Here is a 13,369-nt window from a genome sequence, read left to right on the forward strand (position 1 = left end):
GGTCTCCTTGTAGCCCCAGCTGTCCTGGAACTCGCTATGTAGACCAGGCTGGCCTCGAACTCACAAAGATCTGCCTGCCTCTGCCTCCCAAGTGCTGGGATTAAAGGCATGCGCCACCACATCCAGCTTTCAATTTATTTTTATTTTATGTGTCTGAGTGTTTTGCCTGGATTTATGTAAGTGTACCCATGGCATGCAATGCCCACAGAGGTCAGAAGAAGATGCCAGATCTCCTGGAACTGGAGTTCAGATGGTTGTTAGCTGCTATGTGGATGCTGGGAATTGAACCTGGGTCTTCTGTGAGAGCAGCCAGTGCTCTTAACCACTGAGCCATCTCTCCAGCTCCTGTGTGAAGCTTTCTATTTGATGTAATTCCATTTGTCTGTTTGTTTTTGTTTCCTTATGCTTTGGAAGTCTTGTTCAAAACAATTTTTGCCCATTCCACAATCCTGAAGAAATTCTATGTTTTATTCTAGTAATTTCATAGTTTCAGGTCTTGCTTTTAATTAAGTTTTGAATAGATTTTGAGTTGTTTTTTGTAACTGGTGAGAGGTAGGAATCCAGTTTTATTCCTTGAATACTTGAGTATTATGGTGAATACTCAATTTTCTTAGCAGCGTTTATTGAAAATACTACCCTTTTCCCCCATGTTCATAGCATCTTTGTTAAAAATCAGTTGGCGATAGATGGGGTTACTTCTAAGATCTCAGTTCTGTTCATCTGGTTTATATGCCTCTTTATGCCAAAACCATGTCATTCTGATTTCTATGGCTTTGTAGTATATTTTGAAGTCAGATAATATAGTGTTTTCTGCTTTGTTCTTTTTTCTCAAGATTGCTTTAACCATTCAGTTTTAAAATATCCAGTCTGGAATAATTTTTCAAAGGATCCTATCTTTATTTTTCCCATGACAAACAAAATTCTTAGTCTGAGAAAACCAAAAATAAATAAACACATAGCAGAAACTAATACAAGACCATGACTCCTCTTGAGGTGAATTACTCTAAACTTAACTGTTCTTACAGTACAAGTTCTTAGGGCTGAATGTCACCTAAAGTCAAAAGAAAATTTTACCTGATCTGGGACTTCTTCGGAGTTTCACGCTCTAAAGCAAAAGTAGGGGGAGGAGAGAGAATAAGTGAAAGAATACATAAACACACTACATAAGTTTGAAGCAATAAATACCATTTTTGAAAGTTGTATTTCATAACTTTAGAGGCAGTAATATTTAATTTATAAGTGTACTGAATTATGAAAAATATCCTTAACTCTTACAGTGTGTTTCATAGTTTCATATCACATGGCAATTATTTCTAAATTTATCCCCTCTGAATTATTTCCTTCCTAATTCAGAACAGTGTCCTGAAAATTTATTTGGAGGTAAGTTGTTGACATTGTAATTACTGCTGGGCATGGTGGTGCATGCCTTTAATTCTAGTACTTGGGTGGCAGAGGCAAGTGGATCTCTGTGAGTTTGAGACCAGCCTGGTCTACATAGCAAATTCCAGGCCAGTAGGGCTACAGGAAGACCCTGTCTCAAAAAGACAAAAAAAAGAAGAAAAAGAAATTGTAATTACTTTATGACATTGGAAAAGGGCTGATTGTTCCTTGCAATTTGAGTTAAGATAAAGACCATTATGTGTGCATACTATTAATAATAATTATAATAATAATTAAAATTACATTAACAGTGTAATTTTCCAGCATTACAATTTAGAAACTATTTTTACATTCAGTACTGGGGTTATTAAAGACAGTATCTTGTACATGCTAGGCAAATGCTCTAACACTAAGCTACAGCCCCAGCTCTGTAGGAATTTCTAAATATTTGTTTAATATCTTTTCTGATCTCTAAAATTTAAAGAAAATAGTTGGTTCAAAGAGTGTATGGAAATGCATAACAAGTGTTCAGAAACACAGATTTTTCTTCTAGAAAAATGAAACCTTATTCTAAGTAGTTTTTTAAAATAATATGCACATGTTATTCAAAAATTGCTATGCTATCACAGGTAACATGATACAGCCTATGAAATGACTGTGGTGAATAAGCTGCCTACTTGTGAAACATTTACTTTTACCTTAACTGTCCTTTAAGAATCAGCTCAAAGTTTTCCTCTTTCACTGGGACTCCTTGATTACTTCCAAAATGCTCTTCTATACTTAGAATCTCTTTATTTTTTCATATAGCATTGATTGGATTTGTCTTGTTAGAATAAATGTAGCTAAAGATTCATATACACAGCTGGGTGTGATGGTGTGTGTGTCTTCAATTCCAGCAGAAGCAGGAATCTTCCTTTGTTGTCTCAACAACAAAAGAAGGGACAAGATACATATCTATATCTATATCTATATCTATATATCTATATATATCCTATATCTCAACTGTAATTGAGAATTGTTTCTTGTATATCTTTCTTTTTCAAATATTGTAGTTTATTTTTATTTTATGCATATGAGTGCTTTGCATGCATGTCTGTAGTGATGTGGTGTACCATGTGTGCAATGCTCCCAGAAGTCAGAATACATAGTGTACCACGTGTGTGCAATGCCTACAGAGGTCAGAACAGGGTGTCGAGTCCCCTAGAACTGGCTGCCATGTGGGTGCTGGGAATTGAACCCAGGTCCCTGCAAGAGTAGCCAGTGCTCTTAACCACAAGACATCTCTCCAGGTCCTCTTGTACATCTTTCTTATCCCCCACATCCTCTAGAATGTTGTTTTACATTTAGGATATACTTGATACTTATTGAATGTCAGATGTTAAAATACATGGAATAAAATAAATGAGTAGTTAAAAAAAGTAAAAGTTACTAACCTTGCTTGGCCTAAGTCTCACAGAGTCATCAATCTTTGGTTCAGATGTTCCACTCCATTCCAGTGATGCTCCAATTCTTACCTTTACTACTGAAGTTGAGGTTTCAGGAACACTTGGTGAGAATTCTTCTGGAAGAAAGTGAATATGGCCCAATTTTTAGGAATGAGGGTTTTTAAAAAAATACTTTTATTTATTATTTTATTTTATGTGTATGAGTATATTGCCTATATGCATGTAAGTGCTTCTGTGTCATGCAATGCCCGTGCAGGTCAGAAGAGGGCATTGGACCCCCTGGAACTAGAGTTATGGATGGTTGTTAGCAGCCATGTAGCTGCTAGGAACTGAACTGGGGTCCTCTGCAAGAGCAGCCAGTGCTCCCAACTACTGAGCCATCTCTCCAGCCCCTGAGGATTTTTTTTTTTAAAGAAATAAACTGATGCCCATCAGTAGCACACAGAGCATGGAAGGGATCTGAGAAGTTATACACACACTTGTACTTACTGAACTATACTCACCATCTTCCTCAACCACAATAAAAGACTCTGGTGTCCGTTCAGGGAGTGGAGGGGGAATTTCATCATCTACTTTTGGAGAAGTTTCTATCCAAAATATCAGAAATATAATCACAGTTTTTGATGAGAACAATTCAAAGTAAATTTTTATATTCTAATCTAATCCTAAATATAAATTTAACAGATCTATATTTAAATTTTATTTAAACATCATTAACAATGAATGGTTTAAGACTTGCTTGACCCAGGAAAAATAATAAATTTGTATTTAGGTACAAACTTCAGTCACTTTCTGTCCTGTTCCAGTGGCTTGTTTTCCTGGCTACCAAGTTTAATTTTTTTTTTCCTTTTGGTCTTTTTTGAGACAGGGTCTCCCTGTAGCCCCAGCTAGCCTGAACTCGCTATGTAGACCAGGCTGGCTTTGAATTCACAGAGATCCGCCTACCTCTGCCTTCCAAATGCTGGGATTAAAGATGTGTGCCATCACGCTCAGATGAAATACTTTAAAAAAAATAATTTTTATTACATTTATTTTTTGTGTGGTGTATGTGTAGGTGTGCACAGACCATAGTGCACGTGTGGCGGTCAGAGGAAAACTTGTGAGAATCGGCTCTCTCCTTTCACCATGAGAATCTCTGGATCAAAGTTAGGTCATTGGGCTTGAGAGCAAGCATCTTTACTTACTGAGCCATCTCACTGCTTCTTTTTGAAATTCTTGGTTGGCTTTAAATGCCCAAAAATATTTTGAGTGTTAGGTGATTTGGATTATTTTCTACATAACTCTTTCCTTTTGTTTTCCATAGAATGCATAAGGCACTTTGATCAGCTTCATTTACATAGCAGATAAAATCATTAGCCTTGTACTCTCCTTCATTCCATATAGAACCCCAAATGACGGGTTTTTTATTGATAGAAATAGAGATAGTTTATTAAGAAATAGAATGTCACTCTCAAGAATGGAAGTGGGCTACAGAGCAAGGCCAAGCTAAAAAGCCTATATAGTTTTCTGTTTTAATAAAAACATTCAGAATTTGTGCAGAAAAATTTACATGCTATTGTAAGAAACTGCCACTAGATGGCAGACATGTCAATTTTGCTACAATCTGAAAATTAAAAAAAAATTAATGTTGATGCTCTGAGAGATCTAAAGTATTATGGTTATTTAGAAAAAAGAAAATGTTGGCTGCTGAGGTGGCTCAATGGGTAAAGGCATTTAACACTAAGCCTGACAACCTGATTCCAACCCCTCAGCCATACGTGGTAGAAGGAAAGAAACAGCCCTCACAAGTTGTCCTCTGTGTGTGTGTGTGTGTGTGTGTGTGTGTATACATATACAAGGAAGAAAGCAAGCAAGGAAAGAAGGAAGGAAGGGGGGAGGGAGGGAGAGGGGAGGGAGGGAGGGAGAGAAGGAGGGAAGAAATTCTGTATAAGCCAGGCTCATGTCCATAATCTCAACAACTTGAGAGTCTGAGGCAGGAGAATTGCTGTGAATCCCAGGCCAACCTGAGCCACAGAATGAGTTCTAGGCCAGCTTGGGAGACAGAATAAGACCTATCTGAAGAAAAAATAAATAAAATAGGTGAGCTGGAGAAAGAGCAGTTAAGAGCACTTGCTATTCTTCCAGAGAATCCAGGTTCAGTTTCCAGCACCCACATGGTGGCTAACAACTGTCTTGAACTCCAGTTCCAGGGGATTTGATGCCTACTTCTTGCTTCCGTGGCATCACATGCACATGGTATACTTGCATGCAGGCAAAACAGTCACACACATAAAATACAAATAAAAATTAAAAATAAAATAACAATAAATTTTTTTAATTTAAAAAGAAAGAAACATGAGCCAGGGCTGTAACTCATTATTAGAACACTTGCCTAGCCTGCTGGAGGCCCTGGATTCAATCCCCAGGACTACAAAAGAAAAGAGAAAGAAAGAAACTGCACCAAATAATGTTATAGATCAAAAGTTTCTCTGCTTCCTGACTAAGTAAAATATTCTTTGTGAATTATCTGATGAAGCACCTAAAAGAATTAAACTGGCTCTTTACTTTCCATCATTTTCTACATTGAATTAAGATCTGGGCTGGGGATACAGCTTAAACATGTGCCTGGCATGCAAGAGGCACTGAGTTCAGTCCACTATGCTGTAAAAAATAAAAAGAAAAAAGAAATTAAAAAGTCTATGATAATCTCTAACTTTATCTTCACTATTACTTTCAGACTGTTCTCTTAAACAAAACAATATGTTTAGTATGCAAAAATCTAGAATTATGAGATAAATATTCAAGTTGTGTTTTAAAATAAAAATTTCACACAAAATAGTAAACATATTCTCATCTATTAAGATACTACAAAAGGGCAGGAAGTCAGGTCCTTACCCTTCCAACTGCTACAGGAAAAAAAATTTCAATGGTTAGCAATATGTTCAACTCATTATAGGCACATAATTGCACAACAAACCATGCAGTGCTATTGGTCAGTATTTTTTCCTCTTCCTAGGAAGCTGCTTCTGTAAGTTAAAGGTAAATTGTGGGCTATATATAAACAAGTCTGGAACGAGGATGGCCTTCACTAGAACCCTTCCTGTTGGCACAAATCGTTTCCCAGATCTGACTGCCTTCATTGCTGCCTGTTCGATAGACTGTTACACATTTGATGTTGCTGTCTCAATTATCACATCGTCAAAACACTTCTTGTATTTATTTCAGGAGAAGAAAGAAGGAATTAGAGGAGGAGTAGGGCTAAGGTGAGAAAAGGCCAAATATTCCATGGAAACAAAGTAAAATTTAAAATCCGAGGCTAGCTTTTAAAAATAACTTACCTACTAAAGCTGGCTCTTGGTTTAACGGTGGGGAAAAATTGATCAGAGGGCTCAGGGTTAAAGAATCATGTGATTTTCTATAAGAAAAGAGGGTTGTGGAAGAGGCTGGCAACAAAGCACAAGGAAAAGAAACTCCATGTTGCTTCTCAGGCAGATCAAGGGACATCTTAGAATCAGCACTACTTGGAGGAGATGATGAAAAATAAGGATCTTCTGTTAGAGACGTGCAAGAATACACTCTGAAAGGGCTGGAGTTGTGCTGCTTTGCATGAGAGGCCTCACAAGTGTGGTGCTCAGCGTCACGTGGCAGTGAATAATTGAGTTCTTCTGAAGAAGCATGCCTCAATTTTTGAGCCTGCAGTTCCCTAAGACACGAATCATGCGATTGAGATTCCAAACATGAAAAACCGTCCTCCATGTCCAATTCCTTTGTTTTTCTCTTCTGAATCAATTCAAAAGGAGTTGATTTGGTCCGTGTCACTGGCCCCTTTGAATTAAGACACCTTCCTGCTCCATTTACACCTGGAGAATTAGGACACACCCCAAACAAAACGGAACTGAAATCCAGACTTTGATACTTCTGAAGAGCTTCCTGCATCATTGGAAGTGCTTTTGTATGCTCTTCCCTGGTTAAGTCAACATTGTAGTTACAACCGCAATTTAGCTCTAAAAATTCCAAAGAAGGGCTTGTCCTAACAGTGTGCAAAACTAACTCTTCCTTGGCACTTGCTTTGGAAGCCTTAAAGTCAAAGGAAGACGTTTCTGTGTTTCCCACTTTAACCTTTTGTTTGTTCTGTTGCCTTATCATTTTTGCATCTTTCATGGTGCTGAAACAAAAGGAAAGAGTAATGATGACACCATACCACAGGAGGCTTCTTCCCAGGAGCACAGTCAAGTACAAACATGAGATTGCATCTCCCAAGCATAATTAGTGAACACTTAGGTATGCACAATCTACTCACTTTTTTTGTAAATTCAGAGGACAAGGGTCTGCTTGTACAATGAGATTTTGCTCAGGAATTGAATATTCTGCTTGACTCTTCAAGAGAAATATCAGAGATTGTTTTTAAATGAAGCAATGTCGATGAAATATTTTAATATTCAGAAAACTGAGAAGCAATTTTTCAGAAGATGTAAATATCTAAAATAACTCATATTTAGATGATATTCTAAAATATTGAATCCGGCAAGAACTTGTTCATATACTAAGACTAAAGTAATCATAATAGAAGCTAAAAATAATTTGCTTATAGCATCAACTTTTCAATGTGGGAGTTTTTAAGTGTTCTTATGGGTGACTTTTCAGTCTCACACAGAAATTTCAGCATCTCAGCCCTCAAAGTGAACTGGGTGTTTATCAGGTCCCTGTGCCTGTCTCCTTATTCTATTCTTTTCTCCCTCGTTTGTTCCCTGTATCTTGTTTTTCTTGTCACTCCTTTATCATGCCAAACATGTTAACAATCCGGAGTTTTTATGGATGCTATTCCCATGACCGATAGATTCTTGCTCCAAATTTTGTATGGTGGGTGCTTTATAAGTAATTAGCTCTCTTCTGCATAATGAAACCTTTCCCCTCACTCAGCCTAAATTCAGCCTTCCATGCCTTCCCAGCCATTCTCAGTCTTTACTTTCTTTATAGCAATTATCATGTTACAAAATTCAGTACTATGAATTGTGAAATATATCCCAATTTCAAAGATATTAAAATGTAAGAAAGAATAATTTTAACACTCCCTCTTACAGGTTTGTGTCATCCTAAAAGGTATGCTAAAATCTAACCTTGATACCTGTGAAAATGATCTTACACTGGGTGAGAGCAGGTCCTGATACAATGACTTGTGTCCTTATGACCAGAGAAGATAGAGACACACAGGGAGAATGCCATGTGATAATGGAGGCAGAGACTGGAGTGATGTATCTATAAGCCAGTGAATGTGAAGGACTGTCAACAAGAGGCAAGAGAGTTTCCCCCCGAAAGCTATTAGAGAAGAATATGGCCTGCCAACACCTAGGCTTCTGGTCTCCAAACTGTGGGAAAATAAGTTTCTATTGTTTTAAATGCCTCCACCTTGTAGTATTCATTAACAGTAGCCTTAGCAAACTAATGCAGACTTCTATGTACACACTCAATAATGCACAGAAAACAAGACTGGGCCTAGCAAGATGGCTGAGCAGGTAAAAGTGCTTGCCGCGCAAGCCTGGTGACCTGAGTTCTATCCCCTACATAAGGTGAAAAGAGGGAACTAACTCCACAAAGTTGTCCTTTGGCTTCCACACATACACTGTGGCACATGTGTCCCTCTGCCATCATGCAACCACACAAACACACCATTATCATAAGCATCATCATTATAAAGCAGATTGAAGATTATTAAGGAAACAGGACTTGAAAACCATCATAAACCAAATAGACCCAGAAGACATATATAGAACACTCCACCCAATAATAGCAGAATATACATTCTTTTTTTCTTAATTTTTAAAATTTGTATGTGTGTGTTTATGTATCTGTCTGTCTGTCTCTGTATGTCTGTGCATGCCATGCCACACATGTGGAGGTCAGAGGACATCTTTCAGGAATTGGTTCCCTCCTTCTACCACGTGGGCCCCAAGGATTAAACTCAGGTCTCCAGGCTTGGTGGAAAGTACCTTTATCCATTGAGCCATCTCGACAGCCAAGAATGTATATTCTTTGCAAGTACACCTGGAACATTCTCCAGGATAGACCATGGGTTAAGCCACAAAACAAATCTTATAACTTTTAGAAGACTAAGATCATACCAAGTACCTTTCCCAATCACCATGGAATGAAACTAGTCCCAAGTTCAGTTTCCAGTACCCACATAGTGGCTCACAACCACCTATAACCCCAGTTCCAGGGGATCAGATGCCCTCTTCTGGCCTCCACAAGTCTTCTACACACACAGTGCACATAGACTCACACAGTCTCACATACTTACACATAAAATAGAAAATACATAAATCTTTTTAAAAAAGTGTTCACTAACCTTAGCTATCATGGAAATGCAAATTAAAACTACTTTGAGATTTTATCTTACCCCAGTCAGAATAGCTAAAATTAAGAAAACAAAGACAACAAATGCTGGTAAGGATGTGGGGAACAGGGAATCCTCATGTAATGTTGGTTGAGAGTGCAAATTGTTGTAAACACTATGGAAACCAGTGTGATAGTTCCTCAAAAAAATTATAAACAGGTCTACCATATGACCCAGCAATACCACTCCTGGGCATATGCCCAAAAGACTTTATGTCCTACTAGAGAGACATATGGTCATCCATGCTCATCGCTGCTCTATTCACAAGAGCTAGGTCATGGAAACAGCCTAGATATCCATCGACTAATGAATGGATACTGAAAATGTGATGCTCATACACAATGGAATTTGATTTAGCTGTAAAGAAAACTGAAATTATGAAATTTGCAGGTAATGGATGGAAGTGGAAAACATACTGAGCAAAGTAATAAAGACAAAGGTTAAAAAGACAAATGTCAAAAGTTTTCTCTCAGACATGGATCTTAGGACCAAATCTTTAGATGTGCGTGTTTAACTTGGAGTATCTAAAGAATCTAGGAAACTAGAAAGGGACCATTAATAGGGAAGGGGAGGAAAGATCTTGAGGAAGGGAAAACAGAACACAAGTGATATGACAGAAAAAAGGGGAGGGAAGTGTATGTAAGAAGAGGGATGGAAGGGTAGAGCAGAAGAGTGGGTGAGGGAAGGCTAACAACACTAAGAATGTTTGGAAAAGCCATGTGGAAACCTACTGTTTTATTCACAAAAAAGGTCTTAACTTGAGTTACCCTATACAGGGGATAAAGCTCCTCCCAGAAGCCATATATTGCCCAATAAAAAGCTCAGCACCAGGTGTGGGATACTTTAGTTGTTGGTCACGAGTGTCTTAGAGAACCCTCAAACAATAAGGATATTGTCTGTGTTCTTTTTTGCCTACCATAACTTGATAATAAACCCCATCATTGAAGACACCACACATTTTGGTCATAGGACAGGATAAATCAGGTTGGTACTGACCAGGAAGCTACTTCTCTCCCAGAAGGTGCTATGTAAGCTGCTGGGGGGAAAATTCATCAGTAGTCTTACCCACCTATGAACCCTGTGAATTACAGTAATGACTGGTATGGCAAGATATGCCTATGGGTGCAATAGTTGTTCCAATGTTATGGGGATAGGCAATAGCATTCTGATTAGATTTAAGGCCTGCTCCACAGAAAGAAGCATATACCTGGTATTGTAAATCTGATCAAAACAAATGACTGGGGAGCTAGCTCCAGTAATGAACCTACTACTATTATTTTGCTACATAATATTTTGGTAAATGTGTACCTCTATGCCCACAAATTAGTGCAGCTCTCATCAAATTAGTTTCTTTGTGCAGTGGACAGAGGTTAATGCAAAAAACTCACAACTCATCAGAATTCAGAGAATAAGTGTCAGTGAAGTGCTCAGTCACAAATGGGACATCTTCGTCCCCTTCCCCAGGCTCAGGGAATTTCATGGAAGAGTGGGTGGAAAAACTGTAAAAATCAGAGGAAAGGGTGACAGGTCTGAAACACTGGACATGACAGGGTACTTGTGCTTGTGAACTCACAGCAGCTATGGTTGCATGTACAAGACATGGACAAGATCAAGTCAGTCAACATTCTAGGCTGGAGTGCAAAGGGACTTAGGAACCCCCACTCTTAGCTGAGGAACTAGGCAGCTGATGGCTTCTTGGGGATAAAGAGTCAGTTTTCTTTAAGGGTGTGGCCCCTCGTTGGTCAACCACACTCTAGTGGATGGCCCTATGCCCATGAATATATGGGTAGCACAAACTGGACTTGGTGAATTATTTTTTTAAAGAAGAGAACATGAAGTTGGGAGGAGTTGGGGAGATGAACAGTGGATCTGGGAGCATTAGGGGAAGGATGGGGATTGAATATGATCAAAATACATTATACAAAATTCTCAAAGAATTAATAAAAATATGTTAAAGCATTAGGGGCTGGAGAAGTGGCCCAGTAGTTAAGAGAACTGACTGCTCTTGCAGAAGACCCAGGTCTGGTTCCCAGCACCTAAATGGCAGCTAACAACTATCCTTAACTCCAGTTCCAGGGGATCCAACACCCTTTTCTGGTCTCCATGGGTATTGCATGACACAGCTACACTTACAGGCAAGACAGACACATAATAAAAAAATGTAAAAATTTAATAAGTAAAAATTTAAAAATAAAGCATACATTTATTTAGTTTGGATAAATGTAATAAAAGAAAGAAATGACATTTTTTTTGGTAAAGGAAATATCCCAAATAAACAGCCTAACTTTGCATTTTAAAGAGCTTAAAAAAAAAAGACCAATGCAGGGTTTGGTGGCACACACCTTTAATCCCAGCACTCAGGAGGCAGAAGCAGGCAGATGTCTGTGAGGCTGAGGCTAGCGCTTGGTCTACAAAGCAAGTTCCAGGCCAACTGGGGTTACAGGGAAACCTTGTCTTAAAAAAAAAAATCAAACCCAGGTTGGAGAGATGGCTCAGCAGTTAAGAGCACTGTCTGCTCTTGCAGAGGACCCAGGTTCAATTCCCAGCACCCACAAGGCCGCTACAAACCATTCTTAACTCCAGATCAAGGAGCCCTCTTCTGACCTCCGTGGCATTGCACGACATGGGTGCACTCACATACATGCAGGCAATACACTCATACACATAAAATAAATTTTTTTTAAATTATAAAAATGCTGGGCGTGGTGGCACACGCCTGTAGTCCCAGCACTTGGGAGACAGAGGCAGGTGGATCTCTGTGAGTTCAAAGCCAGCCTGGTCTACATAGTGAGTTCCAGGACAGCTGAGGCTACAGGGAGACCCTGTCTCAAAAAAAAAATTATAAAAAAACAAAACCAACCAAACAAAACAAAAAAGGATCAAATCAATCTCAAACTTAGCAGAAGCAAAGACATATTAAAGATAGAATGGAGATAAGTGAAATAGAGAATAAGAAAGACGGGAAAATGCAACAAATATAAAAAAATCAACAAAATTGATTAGGCTTTAGCTACAATAAGAGAAAAAATCAAGTTATTAAAGTCAAAGGTGAAAATGAGGAAACTGGAGAGAGAGCTCAGTAAAGTGCTTGTTGCACAAGCATGAGGGCTTTAAGTTCAATCCCCAGAACTCTGCATCCAAAGACAAGAGGATCCTGAAGCTTGCTGGCCAGTCAGCCTAGCCTAACCAGTGAGCCCCGAGTCTCAGAGACTGTCTCAAAAAATAAAGTATATGGTTCCTGAGGAATGGCAGACACCAAGGTTGATCTCTGGCCTCCACATGCACATGTACACCTGTGTATCTACACACTAACATGCATACACTTACCTGCACAAACACAAGATGAAAATGTGTGCATTACTGCTCATTTTATAGAAGTAAAAAGAATGAAAATACTATGAAGAATTGCATAGAATTACAACATATATTTCACACCAACAAATTGAATAATCTAGATAAAGTGGATAAATTATTGGAGATAGTCAAACTACAAAAATTGGTTAAGGAAGAAATGGAAAACTAAATAGATCGCAACTAGCAAAGAGAGTGAATCGATAACTAAAACTGAAGAGGTCCTGAGTTCAATCTCCAGAACCAAGGAGAAAAGGAATAGATAAGTATTGGCAAGAATATAGAAAAAAGGGAACAATTATATACTATTAGAGGCCATGTGAATTAGTAGAGGTATTATAAAAAACAGTATGGAGGTCCTTCTAAAACTTAACAGACTACTATATGATCTATCAGTTCAACTTCTGGTATTTCTTTTTATTATCTTTTTTAAAATTTTTATGTGTATGAGTGTATTCCCTACATGCATTGGAGTGCACTCATGTCGTGCAGTGACCACGGAGGTCAGAAGAGGGTGTTGGATTCCCTGGAACTGGAGTTATGGGACAGTTGTAGCTATCATGTGGGTGCTGGGAATCGAACCCAGATCCTCTGCAAGAGCAGTCAGTGCTCTGAACTGCTAAGCCATCTCTCCAGCTCCAACTTCTGGTATTTCTAAAGCAAATGAAACCAGTGTGCTGTGTTCATGTATATTGTGGTATTATTCATAATAGCTAAGATATGGAGTCAACCTAAGTGTTCATGGATGATTGGATAAAGAAAATGCGGTATATATTCACATTGGAATACTATTATACCTTTAAACGGAAGAAAATAAGGG

The 13,369-nt window shown here is 38.4% G+C and overlaps 1 protein-coding gene across 6 annotated transcripts in view; it reads right to left on the minus strand.

The window, feature by feature from the left end:
• The window catches only part of Ptpn22 (protein tyrosine phosphatase non-receptor type 22), a 61,531-nt gene that overhangs the window by 14,848 nt on the left and 33,314 nt on the right, over window positions 1–13,369 (minus strand). For 5 of the 6 annotated variants that reach the window (XM_029564006.1, XM_008833980.3, XM_029564007.1 and 2 more), the window contains 5 exons: window positions 7,105–7,181; window positions 6,143–6,969; window positions 3,329–3,412; window positions 2,814–2,941; window positions 1,075–1,105 (listed from right to left, as the gene is read on the minus strand). In XM_029564006.1, coding sequence (XP_029419866.1) covers window positions 1,075–1,105; window positions 2,814–2,941; window positions 3,329–3,412; window positions 6,143–6,969; window positions 7,105–7,181 — 1,147 coding nt within the window. The remainder of the gene's footprint in view (window positions 1–1,074; window positions 1,106–2,813; window positions 2,942–3,328; window positions 3,413–6,142; window positions 6,970–7,104; window positions 7,182–13,369) is intronic. The other variant, XM_029564005.1, reaches the window with a different exon arrangement.

The sequence above is a fragment of the Nannospalax galili genome, unplaced genomic scaffold, assembly GCF_000622305.1.
Source record: "Nannospalax galili isolate Female #2095 unplaced genomic scaffold, S.galili_v1.0 scaffold475, whole genome shotgun sequence".
In the NCBI taxonomy this organism is placed as follows: Eukaryota; Metazoa; Chordata; class Mammalia; order Rodentia; family Spalacidae; genus Nannospalax; species Nannospalax galili.